The 26,210-nt window shown below is 40.5% G+C and overlaps 1 protein-coding gene across 6 annotated transcripts in view; it reads left to right on the top strand.

Moving 5' to 3' along the window:
- LOC139765896 (N-acetylated-alpha-linked acidic dipeptidase 2-like) overlaps window positions 1-26,210 on the top strand; it is a 119,633-nt gene that overhangs the window by 60,547 nt on the left and 32,876 nt on the right. For 2 of the 6 annotated variants that reach the window (XM_071693828.1, XM_071693829.1), the window contains exons 12-16: window positions 2,721-2,821; window positions 3,301-3,446; window positions 14,407-14,488; window positions 17,031-17,123; window positions 17,493-17,682. In XM_071693828.1, the coding sequence (XP_071549929.1) occupies window positions 2,721-2,821; window positions 3,301-3,446; window positions 14,407-14,488; window positions 17,031-17,123; window positions 17,493-17,679 (609 nt within the window). In that variant the 3' untranslated portion in view covers window positions 17,680-17,682. Of the gene's footprint in view, window positions 1-2,720; window positions 2,822-3,300; window positions 3,447-14,406; window positions 14,489-16,697; window positions 16,780-17,030; window positions 17,124-17,492; window positions 17,683-22,457; window positions 23,517-26,210 lie in introns of those variants that run through there. The other 4 variants (XM_071693832.1, XM_071693831.1, XM_071693830.1 and 1 more) reach the window with 3 other exon arrangements.

Below are 26,210 nucleotides of genomic sequence, written 5' to 3'. Positions count from 1 at the left end.
ACACACACACACACACACACACACACACACACACACACACACACATACACACACACACACACACACACACACACACACACACACACACACACACACACACTCACACACATACACACAAACACAATGTTAAGAGGACAAAGTTACAGGAAAAGGCCCATCTTGGAAGAGAGAGGGGTGGGATCATAACCTTCAGATTTTTAAAACAGATTGGTTATGATAATGTGGACAGTGAACAGTTCTTTGAGAATATAGCAACCAAAGAACATAATAAAGAATTAAGCAAGAAATTTGTTGATAAAGGATGTAAAGAAGTACTCCTATAGTAAAAAAAGTGGTTGATGAATTGAATAGAATGACTGAGGAAATGGTTAATGTAGGCAGCCTATATTAGTTTAAGAAATTTTATGCTAGTTGATAAAGTTCAAGAGATGGGCCCCACAAGTGTAAAACACTCTCCCCATCCAGTACAAAGAGGTAATTAAACACACACATAGCTAGCAGCAATGGACAGGAGTGCCTAAATTTGGCCAAAAATTGGTTGGATTGCAGCTGTAACTGAGTAGAGGAAGGGAGATTGTAGAGTGGCTCCTGTGGTGTAGCAGTAAGTTTTCCTGACTGTGATGCATTTATTGGCCATCCAGGGTTGAAGTATCAGATTGGGGATAGAGCAGTGTGGTTTCAGAAGTGGTGGAGGATATGCGGATCAGGTGTTTGCTTTGAAAAATATGTGTGAGAGATACTTAGAGAAACAGATTTGTATGTGGCATTAATGGATATGAGTGAGGAAAGGTTGACAAAGAGGAAATATCTGTCAGAGGTGGAGGGAACAATAAGAACCGGAAGACCAAATTGGATATGGAAGGATGGAGTGAAAAAGATTTTGAGCAATTGGGCCTGAACATGCAGGAGCGTGAAAGGCATGCATGGAATAGAGTGAATTGGAACTATGTGGTATACTGGGGGTCAACGTGCTGTCAGTGGACTGAACCAGGGCATATCAAGCATCCAGGGTATACCATGTAAAGGTCTGTGGGACCTGGTTGTGGATGGGGAACTGTGGCTTCAGTGCATTACACATGTCATCTAGAAAATAGATTTGAGTAGATGTGGCCTTTCCTCGTCTGTTCCTGGCGCCGCCTCACTAACTTGGGGAATGTTGATCTTGTGTGAAAGAAAAAGAAATTCTTTAGTTCAGGGTAGTTTCTTTGAGTCTTATTTCATCTTTGTGTTTTATATGGACTAGTGTACCACACAATCAAACTGAAGCATTACATGATTACTTTTTATGATTAATGTATCATATGTGAAATCAGTTTCCATGCTACTATGTGTGAAGATAAGATCTAAGGGGCTGATAGCGTACCATCCCTCTTATCTGTAGTGTTCTTAGTGATATGTTGATATAAGAAATTTTCCTATTTACATTTTAAGAACTTGTGCTTCCATGTCTCTTTATCTCTATGAGAATCTAAACTTTCTTAGTCTGTTTATTATTACTATTTCCCATTATTTGATCTTTATCATCTCTAAGGAGTTCATGTTTGACTGCATCATGTACCATCATGATTGTTCCTTCTATTTGATTTATACATATTTTTAGTTTGTTAAAGTTCATTAGAAGATTATTAATTTTTTGAACACCACTATGCAGCTCCCTTCTACAGTTACTCTTCCCATTATGTATTGTTTGGAAGAGCCATCTCCCAGTATTCCTTAAAATGTATGGCTGCCCTTATCAAGAGGTCCAATCAACTCCTTTCCTCCCTTGTAGTCTGTCTTCCTCCTTGCTGTCATGTATCCATCCAGATGAATTATGTCAAATCTTATCAGGTTTGTTTCTTCTTATTTGGTCTTTGAACTCCAGTTTTTTCCCATTTACTACTAGTTCATATGCATTTGTATACATTATTTTATACCTGAATTTTCCATCACAGCATATCTGACCTCTCTGTAATACTTGCAGGGCTATGTAACCCTCTTGTTTCATGTGGTTACCTTTTTTTTTTACTCTATGACTGTTTTCACAACCATCTTTTCTTGGTATGTCACTTCTTATGAGTACCATGCTGAATTCCTTCTTTGCTTGCAAGTTTCTTACCCTGCTAGATCACCTGTTTTGTAAATTCCACATTCAGCATAATCATTATTGATCATTCCCTCAAGTCTACCAATTCTCTTTGCTTCTTTTTCTCAGAAATTGTAGTTGCATATCCATAGTTTTCAGTAGTTTTTTCATTAGTATTTCTTTCTTCTCCTCCCCTTTTCCTCTTTGGCTGGATTTTTCAGTCCAAAAATCATTGGCAGTTTACATTAATCCACCTCTGGCTACACTCTAATGTTCTTAATTATGTTGTAATCAGTTTGTTAGCTAATTCATGCCCTACTGATTAATCAACCCCTATTCTAGTTTTATCAAAAATTTCTGTTTTTATTATTGTACATGAGCTGGGTACCCCTGTATCATCCATAGGTACCTGATGCCTCTGATGACTACCTTTTTCCTGAATATGTACCTAATTTGTGCTTCCATAAAGTACCCTTCCCAAAAAATCTGGTAGATGTACTGCATATCTTTGTTTAGGAAATATGCTCCTGACCTTTGTCTGTGGCATGCCTACTTGACCTCTGTATCTAGTAAGTGTTCCTGATGTTGTGTGTATACACAGTATACCTTACCTTTGTGTCTAACTTGTGCACTTGTATACTGTCGTATACCACAGGGTGAGGAAGGGTTGCCTTTGTACCACACAGCGTATGAGACTTATGAGTTGACCACCTGCCTGATGGACCGGGATATGCTCTTCCACCAAGCCTCTGCTCAGTAAGATCTTCAGAGGTCAACTTCACATAGCAACGATATGTAGTAAACACTAATTTTGGTTTAACTTTTTTTCTCTCGATGGTAATTGGTAAATATGTAAAGATATGTAAAAGTATATGTAGTAATCATAAACACTGTTTACTTCCTAGTTTCTCTCTTGTAGTATGACAGTGTCTCTGAATAATGAGATAAATGCTCTGCTATGAAACTTAGCCGCCTCATACTTGGGTCACAACCATGTTCTACATCTCTCTGATAGCAAATGCCAGAAGTAAATGATAGCTTGTTTTTTTTATAAATAAGACTATACACTGGGGTGTAAGATGATCTCACATTGATTTCAATTTGATGCAAAACAGAGTTTTGTTTTGTGCCTGTCACAAAATATCTCACTATTCAGCTTGCATCATGTCCCTGGAAGATAATCATCTATTCTGAATAAATCGATCCTTTTTGATGCTCATACCTTTGCCATACAGGATGTGGGGCCTGTTGGCATATGAATTTGCAACAAGGCCTCTTCTTCCTCTAGACGTGAAGAATTATGTGAATTTTATCAGTAACTCCTGGAAGGAGTTTATCCTTAACTATGGCATACAGCTGAACCTCATGGATGTGAAGACAGGTAGGAGAGGAGAAATATTTGTGCACTCTTCTGAGAAAGACATTCCTTCTTCTGTGTGTGTGTGTGTGTGTGTGTGTATAGTTTACTCCCTAATGTTAACTGTTAGCACTGTGCGGGGAGAGAGTTTTACTCTCATAGGGCCCCCCTTATCTTGAGCTTTTTCTATAGTCCAATTTTTTAAGCATCCATATGTTGCTTGCATTCACAGTTTCATTATTCAGTTTCTTTCATTCATCCACTACCCTCTTACCTTAAAAGTATCTCTTTATACATTTTCTAACAAGTTTCTTCATTAATTACATGTTATGTCCTCTGGGATTTTAGCCATGCATCTTTTGAAGAGCTGTATTCTTTTAACATCATCAAATTGCTTACCCTTTATTCTTCTCTCTCCTTGGTTATAATAGGATGGGCTTCTAAGTTGCCTGGGAACAAATTAAAGTTCTTAGTATTAGCAAATAGATAGATTCAATGATGTTGCATGTGGCATAATCAGCAGAGGGGTATAAAATAATGGGATTTTTCAAGATCTGTGGGGGTGATCATTTTCATGACAGTGTTCAGCAGTTGCATTTTTATGGTCATCCCTGCATACAGGGGACAGGGGAAAAAGACTGCCCATGTATACCCTGTATGTCGTAGAAGTCAATTAAGATGGGTGGAAGAAGGGGGGACAAGAAATCCTCCCCTCCTGTATTACTTCCCAAAAGAGGGAACAGAGAAAGAAGCCAAGGGAGAATTTTTCCCACTAACGCTGAGTCATTTGTTCTTCACGTTACCTCATATATGCTGGAAATGGCAAATATGTATGAAAAAAGTATATATATATACACACACACACATATATATATATTTTTTTTTTTTTTTTTCATACTATCCGCCATTTCCCGCGACAGCGAGGTAGCGTTAAGAACAGAGGACTGGGCCTTTGAGGAAATATCCTCACCTGGCCCTCTTCTCTGTTCCTTCTTTTGGAAAATTAAAAAAAGAAAAAAAAAAACGAGAGGGGAGGATTTCCAGCCCCCCGCTCCCTTCCCTTTTAGTCGCCTTCTACGACACGCAGGGAATACGTGGGAAGTATTCTTTCTCCCCTATCCCGAGGGAATATATATATATATATATATATATATATATATATATATATATATATATTTTTTTTTTTTTTTTTTTATACTTTGTCGCTGTCTCCCGCGTTTGCGAGGTAGCGCAAGGAAACAGACGAAAGAAATGGCCCAACCCCCCCCCCCCATACACATGTACATACACACGTCCACACACGCAAATATTCATACCTACACAGCTTTCCATGGTTTACCCCAGACGCTTCACATGCCTTGATTCAATCCACTGACAGCACGTCAACCCCTGTATACCACATCGCTCCAATTCACTCTATTCCTTGCCCTCCTTTCACCCTCCTGCATGTTCAGGCCCCGATCACACAAAATCCTTTTCACTCCATCTTTCCACCTCCAATTTGGTCTCCCTCTTCTCCTCGTTCCCTCCACCTCCGACACATATATCCTCTTGGTCAATCTTTCCTCACTCATTCTCTCCATGTGCCCAAACCACTTCAAAACACCCTCTTCTGCTCTCTCAACCACGCTCTTTTTATTTCCACACATCTCTCTTACCCTTACGTTACTTACTCGATCAAACCACCTCACACCACACATTGTCCTCAAACATCTCATTTCCAGCACATCCATCCTCCTACGCACAACTCTATCCATAGCCCACGCCTCGCAACCATACAACATTGTTGGAACTACTATTCCTTCAAACATACCCATTTTTGCTTTCCGGGATAATGTTCTCGACTTCCACACATTTTTCAAGGCTCCCAAAATTTTCGCCCCCTCCCCCACCCTATGATCCACTTCCGCTTCCATGGTTCCATCCGCTGACAGATCCACTCCCAGATATCTAAAACACTTCACTTCCTCCAGCCTCTCACCATTCAAACTCACCTCCCAATTGACTTGACCCTCAACCCTACTGTACCTAATAACCTTGCTCTTATTGACATTTACTCTTAACTTTCTTCTTCCACACACTTTACCAAACTCCGTCACCAGCTTCTGCAGTTTCTCACATGAATCCGCCACCAGCGCTGTATCATCAGCGAACAACAATATATATATATATATATATATATATATATATTTTCTTTCTTTCTTTTAAACTATTCGCCATTTCCCGCGTTAGCGAGGTAGTGTTAAGAACAGAGGACTGGGCCTTTTTTGGAATATCCTCACCTGGCCCCCCTCTGTTCCTTCTTTTGGAAAATTTAAAAAAAAAAAAAAAAAAAAAAAAAAAAAAAACGAGAGGGGAGGATTTCCAGCCCCTCGCTCCCTCCCCTTTTAGTTGCCTTCTACGACACGCAGGGAATACGTGGGAAGTATTCTTAATCCCCTATCCCCTATCGTCTGTTTCCTTGCGCTACCTCGCAAACGCGGGAGACAGCGACAAAGCAAAAAAAAAAAAAATATATATATATATATATATATATATATATATATATATATATATATATATATTTCTTTTTTTTTTTTTTTTTGCTTTGTCGCTGTCTCCCGCGTTTGCGAGGTAGCGCAAGGAAACAGACGAAAGAAATGGCCCAACCCACCCCCATACACATGTATATACATACGTCCACACACGCAAATATACATACCTACACAGCTTTCCATGGTTTACCCCAGACGCCTCACATGCCTTAATTCAATCCACTGACAGCACGTCAACCCCGGTATACCACATCGCTCCATTTCACTCTATTCCTTGCCCTCCTTTCACCCTCCTGCATGTTCAGGCCCCGATCACACAAAATCTTTTCACTCCATCTTTCCACCTCCAATTTGGTCTCCCTCTTCTCCTCGTTCCCTCCACCTCCGACACATATATCCTCTTGGTCAATCTTTCCTCACTCATTCTCTCCATGTGCCCAAACCACTTCAAAACACCCTCTTCTGCTCTCTCAACCACGCTCTTTTTATTTCCACACATCTCTCTTACGTTACTCACTCGATCAAACCACCTCACACCACACATTGTCCTCAAACATCTCATTTCCAGCACATCCATCCTCCTGCGCACAACTCTATCCATAGCCCACGCCTCGCAACCATACAACATTGTTGGAACCACTATTCCTTCAAACATACCCATTTTTGCTTTCCGAGATAATGTTCTCGACTTCCACACATTCTTCAAGGCCTCCAGAATTTTCGCCCCCTCCCCCACCCTATGATCCACTTCCGCTTCCATGGTTCCATCCGCTGCCAGATCCACTCCCAGATATCTAAAACACATCACTTCCTCCAGTTTTTCTCCATTCAAACTCACCTCCCAATTGACTTGACCCTCAACCCTACTGTACCTAATAACCTTGCTCTTATTCACATTTACTCTTAACTTTCTTCTTCCACACACTTTACCAAACTCAGTCACCAGCTTCTGCAGTTTCTCACATGAATCAGCCACCAGCGCTGTATCATCAGCGAACAACAACTGACTCACTTCCCAAGCTCTCTCATCCCCAACTGACTTCATACTTGCCCCTCTTTCCAAAACTCTTGCATTTACCTCCCTAACAACCCCATCCATAAACAAATTAAACAACCATGGAGACATCACACACCCCTGCCGCAAACCTACATTCACTGAGAACCAATCACTTTCCTCTCTTCCTACACGCACACATGCCTTACATCCTCGATAAAAACTTTTCACTGCTTCTAACAAATTTCCTCCCACACCATATATTCTTAATACCTTCCACAGAGCATCTCTATCAACTCTATCATATGCCTTCTCCAGATCCATAAATGCTACATACAAATCCATTTGCTTTTCTAAGTATTTCTCACATACATTCTTCAAAGCAAACACCTGATCTACACATCCTCTACCACTTCTGAAACCACACTGCTCTTCCCCAATCTGATGCTCTGTACATGCCTTCACCCTCTCAATCAATACCCTCCCATATAATTTACCAGGAATACTCAACAAACTTATACCTCTGTAATTTGAGCACTCACTCTTATCCCCTTTGCCTTTGTACAATGGCACTATGCACGCATTCCGCCAATCCTCAGGCATCTCACCATGAGTCATACATACATTAAATAACCTTTACCAACCAGTCAACAATACAGTCACCCCCTTTTTTAATAAATTCCACTGCAATACCATCCAAACCTGCTGCCTTGCCGGCTTTCATCTTCCGCAAAGCTTTCACTACTTCTTCTCTTTTTACCAAATCATTTTCCCTAACCCTCTCACTTTGCACACCACCTCGACCAAAACACCCTATATCTGCCACTCTATCATCAAACACATTCAACAAACCTTCAAAATACTCACTCCATCTCCTTCTCACATCGCCACTACTTGTTATCACTACTTGTTATATATATTCATTTATTTATTTATTTTGCTTTGTCGCTGTCTCCCGCGTTTGCGAGGTAGCGCAAGGAAACACGAAAAAAATGGCCCAACCCACCCCCATACACATGCATATACATACACGTCCACAGCGCGAATATATATATATACCTATACATCTCAATGTACACATATATATACACACACAGACATATACATATATACACATGTACATAATTCGTACTGTCTGCCTTTATTTATTCCCATCACCACCTCGCCACACATGGAATAACATCCCCCTCCCCCCTCATGTGTGCGAGATAGTGCTATATATATATATATATTATTATTTATTTATTTTGCTTTGTCGCTGTCTCCTGCATTTGCGAGGTAGCGCAAGGAAACAGACGAAAGAAATGGCCCAACCCACCCCCAGACACATGTATATACATACACGTCCACACACGCAATTATACATACATATACATCTCAATGTACACATACATATACACACACAGACACATACATATATACCCATTCACACAGTTCACACTGTCTGCCTTTATTCATTCCCATCTCCACCTCGCCATACGTGGAATACCATCCCCCTCCCCCCTCATGTGTGCGAGGTAGCACTAGGAAAAGACAACAAAGGCCCCATTCGTTCACACTCAGTCTCTAGCTGTCATGCAATAATGCCCGAAACCATATATATATATATGGAAGTGGAAGTGGATCATAGGGTGGGGGAGGGGGCGAAAATTCTGGGGGCCTTGAAGAATGTGTGGAAGTCGAGAACATTATCTCGGAAAGCAAAAATGGGTATGTTTGAAGGAATAGTGGTTCCAACAATGTTGTATGGTTGCGAGGCGTGGGCTATGGATAGAGTTGTGCGCAGGAGGATGAATGTGCTGGAAATGAGATGTTTGAGGACAATGTGTGGTGTGAGGTGGTTTGATCGAGTGAGTAACGTAAGGGTAAGAGAGATGTGTGGAAATAAAAAGAGCGTGGTTGAGAGAGCAGAAGAGGGTGTTTTGAAGTGGTTTGGGCACATGGAGAGAATGAGTGAGGAAAGATTGACGAAGAGGATATATGTGTCGGAGGTGGAGGGAACGAGGAGAAGAGGGAGACCAAATTGGAGGTGGAAAGATGGAGTGAAAAAGATTTTGTGTGATTGGGGCCTGAACATGCAGGAGGGTGAAAGGAGGGCAAGGAATAGAGTGAATTGGAGCGATGTGGTATACAGGGGTTGACGTGCTGTCAGTGGATTGAATCAAGGCATGTGAAGCGTCTGGGGTATACCATGGAAAGCTGTGTAGGTATGTATATTTGTGTGTGTGGACGTATGTATATACATGTGTATGGGGGGGTTGGGCCATTTCTTTCGTCTGTTTCCTTGCGCTACCTCGCAAACGCGGGAGACAGCGACAAAGTATAATAAAAAAAAATGAAAATATAATATATATATATATATATATATATATATATATATATATATGTATATAGAATGTAAGAAAGTAAATTCTCGATTAATATGGGTAAAATTGAAAGTTGATGGAGAGAGGTGGGTGATTATTGGTGCATATGCACCTGGGCATGAGAAGAAAGATCATGAGAGGCAAGTGTTTTGGGAACAGCTAAATGAGTGTGTTAGCGGTTTTGATGCACGAGACCGGGTTATAGTGATGGGTGATTTGAATGCAAAGGTGAGTAATGTGGCAGTTGAGGGAATAATTGGTATGCATGGGGTGTTCAGTGCTGTAAATGGAAATGGTGAAGAGCTTGTAGATTTATGTGCTGAAAAAGGACTGATGATCGGGAATACCTGGTTTAAAAAGCAAGATATACATAAGTATACTTATGTAAGTAGGAGAGATGGCCAGAGAGCGTTATTGGATTACGTGTTAATGGACAGGCGGGCGAAAGAGAGACTTTTGGATGTCAATGTGCTGAGAGGTGCAACTGGAGGGATGTCTGATCATTATCTTGTGGAGGCTAAGGTGAAGATTAGTATGGGTTTTCAGAAAAGAAGAGTGAATGTTGGGGTGAAGAAGGTGGTGAGAGTAAGTGAGCTTGGGAAGGAGACCTGTGTGAAGAAGTATCAGGAGAGACTGTGTACAGAATGGAAAAAGGTGAGCACAATGGAAGTAAGGGGAGTGGGGGAGGAATGGGATGTATTTAGGGAATCAGTGATGGATTGCGCAAAAGATGCTTGTGGCATGAGAAGAGTGGGAGGTGGGCTGTTTAGAAAGGGTAGTGAGTGGTGGGATGAAGAAGTAAGAGTATTAGTGAAAGAGAAGAGAGAGGCATTTGGACGATTTTTGCAGGGAAAAAATGCAATTGAGTGGGAGAAGTATAAAAGAAAGAGACAGGAGGTCAAGAGAAAGGTGCAAGAGGTGAAAAAAAGGGCAAATGAGAGTTGGGGTGAGAGACTATCAGTAAATTTTAGGGAGAATAAAAAGATGTTCTGGAAGGAGGTAAATAGGGTGCGTAAGACAAGGGAGCAAATGGGAACTTCAGTGAAGGGCGTAAATGGGGAGGTGATAACAAGTAGTGGTGATGTGAGAAGGAGATGGAATGAGTATTTTGAAGGTTTGTTGAATGTGTCTGATGACAGAGTGGCAGATATAGGGTGTTTGGGTCGAGGTGGTGTGCAAAGTGAGAGGGTTAGGGAAAATGATTTGGTAAACAGAGAAGAGGTAGTAAAAGCTTTGCGGAAGATGAAAGCCGGCAAGGCAGCAGGTTTGGATGGTATTGCAGTGGAATTTATTAAAAAAGGGGGTGACTGTATTGTTGACTGGTTGGTAAGGTTATTTAATGTATGTATGACTCATGGTGAGGTGCCTGAGGATTGGCGGAATGCTTGCATAGTGCCATTGTACAAAGGCAAAGGGGATAAGAGTGAGTGCTCAAATTACAGAGGTATAAGTTTGTTGAGTATTCCTGGTAAATTATATGGGAGGGTATTGATTGAGAGGGTGAAGGCATGTACAGAGCATCAGATTGGGGAAGAGCAGTGTGGTTTCAGAAGTGGTAGAGGATGTGTGGATCAGGTGTTTGCTTTGAAGAATGTATGTGAGAAATACTTAGAAAAGCAAATGGATTTGTATGTAGCATTTATGGATCTGGAGAAGGCATATGATAGAGTTGATAGAGATGCTCTGTGGAAGGTATTAAGAATATATGGTGTGGGAGGCAAGTTGTTAGAAGCAGTGAAAAGTTTTTATCGAGGATGTAAGGCATGTGTACGTGTAGGAAGAGAGGAAAGTGATTGGTTCTCAGTGAATGTAGGTTTGCGGCAGGGGTGTGTGATGTCTCCATGGTTGTTTAATTTGTTTATGGATGGGGTTGTTAGGGAGGTAAATGCAAGAGTTTTGGAAAGAGGGGCAAGTATGAAGTCTGTTGGGGATGAGAGAGCTTGGGAAGTGAGTCAGTTGTTGTTCGCTGATGATACAGCGCTGGTGGCGGATTCATGTGAGAAACTGCAGAAGCTGGTGACGGAGTTTGGTAAAGTGTGTGGAAGAAGAAAGTTAAGAGTAAATGTCAATAAGAGCAAGGTTATTAGGTACAGTAGGGTTGAGGGTCAAGTCAATTGGGAGGTGAGTTTGAATGGTGAGAGGCTGGAGGAAGTGAAGTGTTTTAGATATCTGGGAGTGGATCTGTCAGCGGATGGAACCATGGAAGCGGAAGTGGATCATAGGGTGGGGGAGGGGGCGAAAATTTTGGGAGCCTTGAAAAATGTGTGGAAGTCGAGAACATTATCCCGGAAAGCAAAAATGGGTATGTTTGAAGGAATAGTAGGTTCCAACAATGTTGTATGGTTGCGAGGCGTGGGCTATGGATAGAGTTGTGCGTAGGAGGATGGATGTGCTGGAAATGAGATGTTTGAGGACAATGTGTGGTGTGAGGTGGTTTGATCGAGTAAGTAACGTAAGGGTAAGAGAGATGTGTGGAAATAAAAAGAGCGTGGTGGAGAGAGCAGAAGAGGGTGTTTTGAAATGGTTTGGGCACATGGAGAGAATGAGTGAGGAAAGATTGACCAAGAGGATATATGTGTCGGAGGTGGAGGGAACGAGGAGAAGAGGGAGACCAAATTGGAGGTGGAAAGATGGAGTGAAAAGGATTTTGTGTGATCGGGGCCTGAACATGCAGGAGGGTGAAAGGAGGGCAAGGAATAGAGTGAATTGGAGCGATGTGGTATACAGGGGTTGACGTGCTGTCAGTGGATTGAATCAAGGCATGTGAAGCGTCTGGGGTAAACCATGGAAAGCTGTGTAGGTATGTATATTTGCGTGTGTGGACGTGTGTATGTACATGTGTATGGGGGGGGTTGGGCCATTTCTTTCGTCTGTTTCCTTGCGCTACCTCGCAAACGCGGGAGACAGCGACAAAGTATAAAAAAAAAAAAAAATATGTATATATATATATATATATATATATATATATATGTATATATATATATATGGAGAAAAACTGGAGGAAATAAAGTGTTTTAGATATCTGGAAGTGGATCTGCCAGCATATGGAACCATGGAAGCGGAAGTGAATCATAGGGTGGGTGAGGGGGCGAAAATCCTGGGAGCCTTGAAGAATGTTTGGAAGTCGAGAACATTATCTCGGAAAGCAAAAATGGGTATGTTTGAAGGAATAGTGGTTCCAACAATGTTGTATGGTTGCGAGGCGTGGGCTATGGATAGAGTTGTGCGCAGGATGGTGGATGTGCTGGAAATGAGATGTTTGAGGACAATGTGTGGTGTGAGGTGGTTTGATCGAGTAAGTAATGTAAGGGTAAGAGAGATGTGTGGAAATAAAAAGAGCATGGTTGAGAGAGCAGAAGAGGGTGTTTTGAAATGGTTTGGGCACATAGAGAGAATGAGTGAGGAAAGATTGACCAAGAGGATATATGTGTCGGAGGTGGAGGGAACGAGGAGATGTGGGAGACCAAATTGGAGGTGGAAAGATGGAGTGAAAAAGATTTTGAGTGATCGGGGCCTGAACATGCAGGAGGGTGAAAGGAGGGCAAGGAATAGAGTGAATTGGATCGATGTGGTATACCGGGGTTGACGTGCTGTCAGTTACTTACTCGATCAAACCACCTCACACCACACATTGTCCTCAAACATCTCATTTCCAGCACATCCATCCTCCTGCGCACAACTCTATCCATAGCCCACGCCTCGCAACCATACAACATTGTTGGAACCACTACTCCTTCAAACATACCCATTTTTGCTTTCCGAGATAATGTTCTCGACTTCCACACAATCTTCAAGGCTCCCAGGATTTTCGCCCCCTCCCCCACCCTATGATCTACTTCCGCTTCCATGGTTCCATCCGCTGCCAGATCCACTCCCAGATATCTAAAACACTTTACTTCCTCCAGTTTTTCTCCATTCAAACTTACCTCCCAATTGACTTGACCCTCAACCCTACTGTACCTAATTACCTTGCTCTTATTCACATTTACTCTTAACTTTCTTCTTTCACACACTTTACCAAACTCAATCACCAGCTTCTGCAGTTTCTCACATGAATCAGCCACCATCGCTGTATCATCAGCGAACAACAACTGACTCACTTCCCAAGCTCTCTCATCCCCAACAGACTTCATACTTGTCCCTCTTTCCAAAACTCTTGCATTTACCTCCCTAACAACCCCATCCATAAACAAATTAAACACCCATGGAGACATCACACACCCCTGCCGCAAACCTACATTCACTGAGAACCAATCACTTTCCTCTCTTCCTACACGTACACATGCCTTACATCCTTGATAAAAACTTTTCACTGCTTCTAACAACTTGCCTCCCACACCATATATTCTTAATACCTTCCACAGAGCATCTCTATCATATATATATATATATACATATATATGTACACACACACATAAATGCCCACATACGCACATATACATACATATACATACACAAACACAGACATTACATACATACACGTACATGTTCATACTTGCTTGCCTTCATCCAGTCCTGTCGCTACCCTGCCCCTCAGGAAAACAGCTTTACTACCCCTGCTTCATTGAGGTGGCACCAGGAATACACGCGCATTCAGTCTCTAGTTGTCATGTGTAATGCACTGAAACCACAACTCCCCATCTGCATCCAGGCCCCACAGACCTTTCCATTGCTTACCCCAGACCTACACCTACACACCTCCTCTTATCCTCATTGCTCATTAGCTAGCCCTTTCCCCTTTCTTGGCTTATCCGATTGAGATAGGTCAAGTGACTCATTTCCAGGAGGATCTTGGTATGTCTTAGTGTGTGCATGTGTGTGTTTAGAAGTGACCTTCAAATGGATATGAGAATGCATATACAAAACTCAAAATATTGTTGTTGTCATCTTTGTCTGGTCCATTGGTCCATGCCTCACATAGACTTGTTTAATGATGGCATTTTTTAAGGTTTTTATTCAAATAAGCTACTCATGAAATCTTAAAACTCATTAACTTCTTGACTGAATGCTGTGTCTGGCATAACTTTTCCAGACTCACCTTTTATGTTGATCTTATCAAATCCATGGCTGGTAATATGTTATTTCAACAGAGTCCTTGAGGCTAAGTATTGAGGAATTACAAAGTGCTAAAACAAAATTCATAAAAGAACTGGATTCTGCCAACTTGAAAGAGTAAGTAGAAATATTTTTTACTTGTGTTTAAGTCAGTTTAGTTTAAGCACAGAATGCATGTATGTATAATGATGCATTTAATGGCTATCAACAGTTAAAGGTTAAGCCAGGTTCAGTATCATATCATAATGTACATTGTATTAAAAAGTTAATTCAGTTTGCATGATTTTTAGAGATTGCTCTTGAATTTACAAAAAAAAAAAAAAATACTGTAAATTCTGTGGAAGGACAGGTCCAAGTCTGGGAGATTAAAGATGTATATGTTCTGCAGGTACAGTAGTTCTGACAGCATTGTATGGATGTCTTGGGCCTTGAATGCAAAGGAAAGGAAAAGGATTGATATGTTAAAAATGAAATTTCTGATATGTAGTGTGAGGTAGGTTGATTGTTTAATAAATAATGTTGAGAGAAAGGTGTGGTGATGAGTGTATGTTGAAATGGTTTGGGGGTACAAAAGAAGTGAAGAAAGGTTGACAAAGATCTTTGTGTTGGCAGTAGAGGAAAAAAGGGGGAGGAGAAGACTGAAGATGAGTTGGAAGGATAGAATGAAAGGGGCTTGTGTATTTGGAGTTTGAACATTGAGGAAGGTGAGAGGCATGTGTTGGGTTGAATGAGTTGGAACAATGTGGTAATTAGGAGGCAGTGGTGATATATCTGGGCTGTATCAAGGCAGATGATGTGTTCAAGATAAATTTGGAGCACTCTGTAGGGCCTGACTGGATGATGGGTCCTAATGTTGGTATATTTTACATGACTGAGATGTATGTGTAGATGAGGCTATTGCTCAGTTATTTATGTCTTCCTAATAATTTGCTGTGTCAAGAATGAAGTATGCGCAAGTAATGTCTCATGTTAGAAAGTGGATTATATATCTTATCCATGTTTATTTCTTTTTCTTTCCAGTGATAAAATATCACACCAGTCTTTCATTAATGGGCTAGCAATGTTGAGACGCTTTGACATTATATTTTTTCCATTTGTTTTTCACTTCAGGTTGTCACTTAACATTCTCTGGAGGTCAAAAGTCATTACCCATAATTTCTATGAACTTGATCTCTTTGTCACTAAAAGAAAGATGCATGAAACACCTACAATAAAGACGAATGAATGTCAGAAAATGTAGTAAATATTGAATCATATAGTGATACCATATAAAGGCCCAACAAGGAAAGTGATAGAAAGTGGGAGAAACGTTAAAGATTTGCTTGCCTTCATAATTGAGAAGTTAGATTTCATAGGGCATATAGACAAGTGTCAAGCGATGGTTGGTATGATTCTGATGTATATATATAAGAGGCAAAATTGAATGCTGTTTTGTTGTATGGTCACCAATGAAACACTTAGAAATGAACATATTAGGAAGAATTCACGGGTACTTCAGAAGTAGAATCGAGGGGATTGAACATATGAACTGCCATAAAAGGCTGAAAGAACTGCAACTACATAGCCCAGAAGAAGAAAATAAGATACTGTATATGATGATCTATGCATAGTGATAAAGTAAAGGTATAACAGAAAATGTGTTAAACCTGAAAGCCTCTCAGTGGGGAAGATACAGAGATGTTAAGTCTTCAAGAACACTGTGGAACATACTGAAAATTAATTGAATGTAAATATATGAGAGACTAACCAGGAAGCTAGAGCGATTATTCTGTGTATTACCATGAGAAAGAAGAAACATGTATGGAACAGCTACAGAAATGTTTAAAAGCAAACTTGACATTTGGTTGAAATCAGTCCCAGATGATCCAAGAATCACTGAATATGTAATGCAAGTGGCAGCTAGGAAGAATAGTCTTATCTATCAAGGAAGGTGTGTGATGTGTGCTTTGCAATATTCCTGCCATTTTGGCTAAATCTCATTGTAGGTACACTCTAGTGCAGGTGAATACTAACCTCTGGAAGTTTAAGCCAGCATGACTAAAACAGGTTCTTTTCTTAATGCTTTAATTATTTACTGTTATTCATATTCAAATGAAAGTGGTGGGTTTTGTAATGATAGACAGTCATGCAGAGGTCCACAGCATATAACTTCATCTTGATGAGTGTGCACAGTTACTTGCTCATGATACATGCAGGAAGTATGAATACACCAAAAGGGTGGTGTAAGGTATTTTCAAAGTTTTAATAGCTTATGAGCCTCTGTAGTGCAGTGGTTAGCATTGTGACCTTCTAATCTGATGGGCCTATGTTCAAATTCTATGCGCAGCAACTGGTTCCACATCCAGCCTGGCTGCTTACCCTTTCCTTTCATGGGCAAGTCGATGAAGGGGTACCTAATATAAGTAGAGGTGAGCATGTGTATATATACACGTGGTTAAGACATGGTATTTGTACTACATGATTAAGAGTTGGAGCAAAATGAGTGTAAACATTTTTTCCTGTAGTACATAAATGATAATCACAAACAATCATCTTGCCATTACTCAAATCTTTCAGAGTTGAAGAAAAATGTTGTCTGTATAGTATTTTATTGCTATTTATGAATATGATATATTACTATTTTATGTAATTTCTCTTGCCTATCACCTGATGTGGACAGTCCCTTGACCCTAAGGCGTTATAATGATGCCATGATGCTGCTGGACCGTGCCCTTCTTACCCCACAAGGCCTCCCAGGACGACCTCTCCTCAAGTGAGTAACTTATGGCTGTGGCTCTGCCTGGACAGACCCAGAGGTGTTGTTACTTGATACATTAGAGAAGAGAGAGAGAGAGAGAGAGAGAGAGAGAGAGAGAGAGAGAGAGAGAGAGAGAGAGAGAAAATAGCAAGAGTAAGGTGAAAAGGCAGAAAGAAAAAAGGGAGAAGGAAAGAGGAGTGGAAGAAGCAAGAGAAAGGCAGTCAGGCAAGCAGGGTAAGAGACAGGGAATAGGGGATTACAAAAGGAGGAGGTAAGACAGTAGGAAAGAGAAGGGAGGCAGCCAGGAGGGAAGTAAGGATGGAGGGAGAGAATGCAAGACCCAGCCAAGCATGGTACACTCATCCTACAATAACCCTTCCACAGTCACGTGTTTCTGGCACCCAGCTCTATTAACGCATACACGTGGGACACCTTCCCTGGACTGCGGGACCTGTTAAGGGAGAAGAGCCTTGTCACCAACACCACCACCAGGCACTTACAGGAGCACATCGCACTTCTCACACACCACTTCAGAATGGCCGCCAATGCTCTTACATTCAGACTGTGGTAGAGTGTAAGTAAATTCTTTACCATGGGAAGGTCTATGGGGCCTGGATATGGATGGGGAGCTGTGGTTTTGGTGCATTACACATGACAGCTAGAGAGTGAGTGAGAACAAATGTAGCCTTTTTTGTCTGTTTTCCTGGCAGTACCTCACTGAAGCAAGGAGTAGCGATGCTGTTTCCTGTGGGGTAGGGTAGTGCCAGGAATGAATGAAGGCCAGCAAGTATGAATATGTACATGTGTACATATGTAAGTGTATATGTATGTATATGTGCATGTTTTGGCAGCGTCTGGGGTAAACCATGGAAAGTTCTGTGGGGCCTGGATGTGGAAGGGGAGCTGTGGTTTCGGGCATTATTGCATGACAGCTAGAGACTGAGTGTGAACGAATGTGGCCTTTGTTGTCTTTTTCTAGCGCTACCTCGCATGCATGAGGGGGAGGGGGATGTTATTCCATGTGTGGCGGGGTGGCGATGGGAATGAATAAAGGCAGACAGTGTGAATTGTGTGCATGTGTATATATGTATATGTCTGTGTGTGTATATATATGTGTACATTGAGATGTATAGGTATGTATATTTGCGTGTGTGGACATGTATATATATATACATGTGTATGGGGGTGGGTTGGGCCATTTCTTTCATCTGTTTCCTTGCACTACCTCACAAACACGGGAGACAGCGACAAAGCAAAATAAATAAATGAATATGATATATATATATATTTTTTTTTTTTTTTTTTTTTATACTTTGTCGCTGTCTCCCGCGTTTGCGAGGTAGCGCAAGGAAACAGACGAAAGAAATGGCCCAACCCCCCCCCATACACATGTACATACACACGTCCACACACGCAAATATACATACCTACACAGCTTTCCATGGTTTACCCCAGACGCTTCACATGCCTTGATTCAATCCACTGACAGCACTTCAACCCCTGTATACCACATCGCTCCAATTCACTCTATTTCTTGCCCTCCTTTCACCCTCCTGCATGTTCAGGCCCCGATCACACAAAATCTTTTTCACTCCATCTTTCCACCTCCAATTTGGTCTCCCTCTTCTCCTCGTTCCCTCCACCTCCGACACATATATCCTCTTGGTCAATCTCTCCTCACTCATTCTCTCCATGTGCCCGAACCATTTCAAAACACCCTCTTCTGCTCTCTCAACCACGCTCTTTTTATTTCCACACATCTCTCTTACCCTTACGTTACTCACTCGATCAAACCACCTCACACCACACATTGTCCTCAAACATCTCATTTCCAGCACATCCATCCTCCTGCGCACAACTCTATCCATAGCCCACGCCTCGCAACCATACAACATTGTTGGAACCACTATTCCTTCAAACATACCCATTTTTGCTTTCCGAGATAATGTTCTCGACTTCCACACATTTTTCAAGGCTCCCAAAATTTTCGCCCCCTCCCCCACCCTATGATCCATATATATATATATATATATATATATATATATATATATATATATTTTTTTTTTTTTTTTCATACTATTCGCCATTTCCCGCGATAGCGAGGTAGCGTTAAGAACAGAGGACTGGGCCTTTGAGGGAATATCCTCACCTGGCCCTCTTCTCTGTTCCTTCTTTTGGAAAATTAAAAAAAAAAAAAAAAAAAAAAACAAGAGGGGAGGATTTCCAGCCCCCTGCTCCCTTCCCTTTTAGTCGCCTTCTACGACACGCAGAGAATACGTGGGAAGTATTCTTTCTCCCCTATCCCCAGGGATAAACATATATATATATATATTTTTCATACTATTCACCATTTCCCGCCTCAGCGAGGTAGTGTTAAAAACGGAGGACTGGGCCTCTGAGGAAACATCCTCACCCAGCCCCCTTCTCTGTTCCTTCCTTTGGAAAATTTAAATAAAAAAAAAAAATGGGGGGGAAGATTTCCAGCCCCCCGCTCCCCTCCCTTTTAGTCGCCTTCTATGACACGCAGGGAAGACGTGGGAAGTATTCTTTCTCCCCTATCCCCAGGGATAATATATATATATATATATATATATATTTATTTTATTTATTTATTTATTTTGCTTTGTCGCTGTCTCCCGCATTTGCAAGGTAGCGCAAGGAAACAGACGAAAGAAATGGCCAAACCCACCCCCATACACATGTATATACATACACGTCCACACACGCAAATATACATACCTATACATCTCAATGTACACATATATATACACACACAGACACATACATATATACCCATGCACACAATTCACACTGTCTGCCTTTATTCATTCCCATCGCCACCTCGCCACACATGGAATACCGTCCCCCTCCCCCGTCATGTGTGCGGGGTAGCGCTAGAAAAGGACAACAAAGGCCTCATTCGTTCACACTTAGTCTCTAGCTGTCACGCAATAATGCCCGAAACCACAGCTCCCTTTCCACATCCAGGCCCCACACAGCTTTCCATGGTTTACCCCAGACACTTCACAAGCCCTGATTCAATCCACTGACAGCACGTCAACCCCGCTATACCACATCGATCCAATTCACTCTATTAACTTGCCTGCCTTTCACCCTCCTGCATGTTCAGGCCCCGATCACTCAAAATCTTTTTAACTCCATCTTTCCACCTCCAATTTGGTCTCCCACTTCTCCTCGTTCCCTCCACCTCCGACACATATATCCTCTTGGTCAATCTTTCCTCACTCATTCTCTCCATGTGCCCAAACCATTTCAAAACACCCTCTTCTGCTCTCTCAACCACGCTCTTTTTATTTCCACACATCTCTCTTACCCTTACATTACTTACTCGATCAAACCACCTCACACCACACATTGTCCTCAAACATCTCATTTCCAGCACATCCACCCTCCTGCGCACAACTCTATCCATAGCCCACGCCTCGCAACCATACAACATTGTTGGAACCACTATTCCTTCAAACATACCCATTTTTGCTTTCCGAGATAATGTTCTCGACTTCCACACATTCTTCAAGGCTCCCAGGATTTTCGCCCCCTCCCCCACCCTATGATTCACTTCCGCTTCCATCCGCTGCCAGATCCACTCCCAGATATCTAAAACACTTTACTTCCTCCAGTTTTTCTCCATTCAAACTTACCTCTCAATTGACTTGACCCTCAACCCTACTGTACCTAAAAACCTTGCTTTTATTCACATTTACTCTTAACTTTCTTCTTTCACACACTTTACCAAACTCAGTCACCAGCTTCTGCAGTTTCTCACATGAATCAGCCACTAGAGCTGTATCATCAGCGAACAACAACTGACTCACTTCCCAAGCTCTCTCATTCACAACAGACTTCATACTTGCCCCTCTTTCCAAAACTCTTGCATTCACCTCCCTAACAACCCCATCCATAAACAAATTAAACAACCATGGAGACATCACACACCCCTGCCGCAAACCTACATTCACTGAGAACCAATCACTTTCCTCTCTTCCTACACGTACACTTGCCTTACATCCTCGATAAAAACTTTTCACTGCTTCTAACAACTTGCCACCCTCACCATATATTCTTAATACCTTCCACAGAGCATCTCTATCAACTCTATCATATTCCTTCTCCAGATCCATAAATGCTACATACAAATCCATTATAATGATAATAATAATAATAATAATAATAATAATAATAATAATAATAATGATTAATGGTAATAATAATGATAATAGTAATAATAAAAATATATTCAAATTTATAGTCCACGTCTCACATCCATACCTCATCGCTGGGACTACTTTGCCCTCAAACATACCCATTTCTGCATTCCCAGATGGTGACCTCTCCTTCCACATATTCCTCATTTCTCCTAGAACCTCAGTGCTCCCCCTTACCCACCCCATGACTCACTTCTGCTCCTTTGGTTCCATTCCCTCTTATTTACACTTAGGTAGGTATCTAAAACACTTCACTTTCTCCTAGATATCTCCATTAAACTCACATCCCAACTAAAGTCTCTTTGCACTACTGTACCTAATAACTTGCTTTTATTCATATTTGCCCCCAACTTTTCTTTTTCACACTTTTCCCCAAACCCAGTCACCAACTTCTGCTGCTTCTACCTTAAATCTGCCACCAGTGCCATGTTGTCACCAGACAATGACTACCTCACTTCCCAGGCCTCCTCACCTGCTGCAGACTGCATTTCCCTCTTACACTAAGATCCTTGCATTTAGCTCCCTCAACACTCCATCCATAAACAAATTAAATTGCCATGGTGACATCACACATACCTGCTGCACAAGCACCTTCAGCTGGAACAATTTGCCCTCCTCACACACATGCTCCATTCTCTTGATAAAAACTCCTTTCTGTTTCTAGTAGCATTCTTCCCATACCAAACTAAATTACCTTCCATAAAACATCTTTATCATCCCTGTCATAGGCTTTCTCCAGATCCATGAATGCCACAAATCCTTCTGTTACTCCAAGTATTTCTCACACACATTCTTCAAGGAGACATCTGAGCCACACATCCTTTACCATTCCTGAAACCACATCATTCCTTCCCAGTCTAATGCTCTAAGTATGCTTTCTGCCAAATCAGAATTGCTTAGTTTCTCTTAGTATTTCCACACAAAATCTTCAAAGCAAACACTTGATCCATACATTCTTTACCACCCCTGAAATCACATAGTTCTACTCCAGTCTGATGCTTATGCATGCCACCACCCTCTCAGTCACCACTCTTTCATTCAACATACCAAGTATGCTGAACAAAGTTATATGACAACTAGAAATGGATGTGAGTGAATGCAGCCTTTCTTCCTCTGTCCGTAGCACTACCCTGCTAACACAGGAAATGGCAATCAAGCATAACTGTCTGTTACAACCAGGATTCAGACCTATGCAAGATTGATCCCAAGTAGCCTGTGCATGAACAACAGTCTGTAATGCTAACCTCCACAAGAAGAAGATCCATGTGTATTCCTGTACCCTAGTTCCTGTTATGGTATCCAAGAAGGCTTCTATGTTTAGTATTACATGCAGCTGCATTTAATTCCTGTGATGCCCATGGTATTCATTTAACAAGAACTGTAGGTGCCACCTCTTAAGTAAACATAATTGCAGATACTGATCTTATTCAAAATTTTCAGAATTTTAAGATAGGAGAAGTGGTTTAATAGATGGGGCACCATGTGCATAGATCTTTCTCACCATACTGTACAAATAGGTAATTATATTAGGAGGGCTTTAGCATCAAACCTTGAACTTAGTTGAGCACTCACCCTATCTTTTGACATATGCTCATTGACATATGCAACACTGTTGATGTTGCAGTTTTGAGTTTACCAAGCAGTCAGATCACACTATCTTTTATATTTTTCATTGCTGTAATTTGTACTTTTGCATATTTCTTTTAAAATTTTTATTACAATCTATGAATGCCAGACCATAGTAATAACTTCCTGTTTTAACTTCAAAGGTAAGGAAAAGGTATTGCATTGCTTATCAACTATATTCACTTTGTAACTTGTAAGCTTGGAATGTACATGGTAAAGACTTGAATCGCAGAGTAGAGTCGCCATCCCAAACTAATGCTAGGGGTTATGCTAGTTTATGAAATCAACAAATAATGGAACTTTAGTGTTATACTGTACATTCCAAGAAAATACTTATGGTCTCTTTCACAGCTGGAGCTTCCAGATGTGATGCACTTATCTACAACTAGTGTATATCTTAAAATGTGCTTTGTACACATGCTTCAACTGTTTGCTAAAAGGATGAAGGTTAAGAAAACCTAAACAATTTTCCTGGCATGTACAGTGTATATTATGACTAAAAAAGTGATGTTTGTGCTACCTGGAGATATAAAATAAAGTACTTAAATTAGTACAATCAGTATATTGAGTCTTTAAACATTGTAAAACACAAGGTGTCATCACAATGCATTAGTCTAAAAACTGTTGACAATTGCTTCAGAATTGAGACTTGCACTAAGTAACCCCATTGCATCTGTGATGTGCTGGAAGAATATCAGCACTATTAAGTGCACATTGAGATGATATTTGTAATTTACATATCCACCCCTGCTACAAAAGAGATCCTATACAGAATTAATAACGGTTCATTCACACAACACAGGACTATCCTTTGATAAAACTCATTATCATGCTAAGTCATATATTTCAACAACATGATCCTCTGTAGTCAATGGATACACACACATATCTCTATCACAATAACAAATACAAGGACCCCGAGCAGTGGTCTGGAACGGTCGCAAAACTGGGGAATGACAGACACACACATACAATAGCTGATCATCACAACACAGGACTGGATGAGAGAATAGCAAGAGTTTAAAATCTGAAAATATTTTTCAGAAAGTAATGAAATAGGACTACAAGAATGAATTATAAATAATACCAAGAAGGTTGTTAAGAAAGAAGTCTTTGTGATCTCTCCGCTCAGGATCCTAAGTGTAAACAACTGTCATTGCATCATTACTGTACATCCCAATTACAGTAGTAATGAAGTATATGCCTTTAATTGATAATACTCTGTTTACCAATATGCTGCCTATATGTAAAGTATATAACAATGTATTACCCATAACTTTCATAAAGGCCAAGAAGAGAATCATAATCCAGCTCCTTGCTATTCCTCATACTGAATTATGATAGTGATCATTCAACAATGAAGTCAGAATTACTTATAAAAAAAATTTCATTATCAGTAAGTCTTACATATTTTAAAGTGTATCTATAGCTTTCTAACACAAGTAAGGTACAAACATCCTACTAACTGGATATAAAAATGTGCCCACTGGAAAGGATAAAAAGGCTCATCATTACCTTCAAGCTTTCTCAACAGGCAACTATTGAACACACAATATTGACAGTACTCTGAAAAAACATGAAATATCCGACATTATGCATCTTTAACTGAGCCTTGATTGCTATTACATAACTGAATCATTATTCCTTGGAGTACTAATTGAAAATGAGCTTTTATCCTGCCACACAATTTATTTGCTTCCTATTCTCCCAAATACTTTAAACTTTACAAGCCCTTAGTTTCCAGTGCCTCCAGAAAACAGTCATATAATGCTGCAGAAATGTTCTCCCATCCTCTGAGATTTGGACAAAGGGCACAAGAGTAATGTGTGGGCAAATAAATATGAGATGCAGTACTTGTGAGCCTTAGTCATATTATTAAAAAATGTGGCTCGTTGAAGTTTTACTTTCTTTTCATAATTATCATTCACATCACACTTCCATCAGTCAGAAACTGCTTACGGTGATACATTCTCTAATCTTATCTAACAGACTACACTAAAAATGGGTAACCAACATTAAAAGGAGGGGTATAACATTTGGTAAACACAAAAATGCATAGTATGATCAGTAAGTTGACCTATTGGGCTTTGCATGAAGCAGTTCAAGACACAACGTAAATGCCTAACATCACATTTTCGTATAGTGTCTCGACAGGCTTCTATCAAATACTAATACATTGAAAGTTCCCTATCTGGGGTAATAAATTTCTTAAAAAATTCTTAACATGAATGGCCCATGTTATAATAATCCTTATTTCAAAAGTATGAATAAATCACACATGAACAGAGCCATAAGCCCTGACAATCTTGACAGACCAACTCTCAGGAATGCATTTGCCTAGTGTGCTGATCATTCTGATTTTTTCCTAATTGCTTTGTGTTGTGAGTTTGGCAGTGAATTCAATGTTATCCTAAAACAGTACAATATACTACTTGTGTGCATTTCAACAGTGAAGGTCCTACTTACAATTCTCACATGATATAATGACCAAAGAAGTTACAGGTATAGATATACAAGACGTTCGTACACTAATCAAACTTGATATCTCTAAATATCCTAACAGATGAAATATAATATCAAATATGAGCATTTCAATGGACATTACATCAGGTTAAAAGTAAATCTAGGATATGCATTGGTTGACAAATGTTATTTTATTATTGCTCTAACTAATCAGATCACGCTACAATGAAGGATATCTTTTGTATTTTCAAAACATTGGTAACAGCTAGTTGGATATCAAGAAATTAAAGATCTCACAACTATACTCAATTTCATGTGACATGGCAACCTTTTCAGAATATTCAACACTGGGGGTCTCTTGTTTAAGCATGTCCCAATGTGATATATGTATGTATATATGTATGTATGTATATATATATATATATATATGTATATATATATATATATATATATATATATATATATATATATATATATATATATATATATATATATATATATTTTTTTTTTTTTTTTTATACTTTGTCGCTGTCTCCCGCGTTTGCGAGGTAGCGCAAGGAAACAGACGAAAGAAATGGCCCAACCCCCCCCCCCATACACATGTACATACACACGTCCACACACGCAAATATACATACCTACACAGCTTTCCATGGTTTACCCCAGACGCTTCACATGCCTTGATTCAATCCACTGACAGCACGTCAACCCCTGTATACCACATCGCTCCAATTCACTCTATTCCTTGCCCTCCTTTCACCCTCCTGCATGTTCAGGCCCCGATCAC

The sequence above is a fragment of the Panulirus ornatus genome, chromosome 56, assembly GCF_036320965.1.
Source record: "Panulirus ornatus isolate Po-2019 chromosome 56, ASM3632096v1, whole genome shotgun sequence".
Taxonomy (NCBI): domain Eukaryota; kingdom Metazoa; phylum Arthropoda; class Malacostraca; order Decapoda; family Palinuridae; genus Panulirus; species Panulirus ornatus.
The sequence above is the reverse complement of the archived record's forward strand: the minus strand, read 5'-3'. Positions and strand labels throughout refer to the sequence as shown.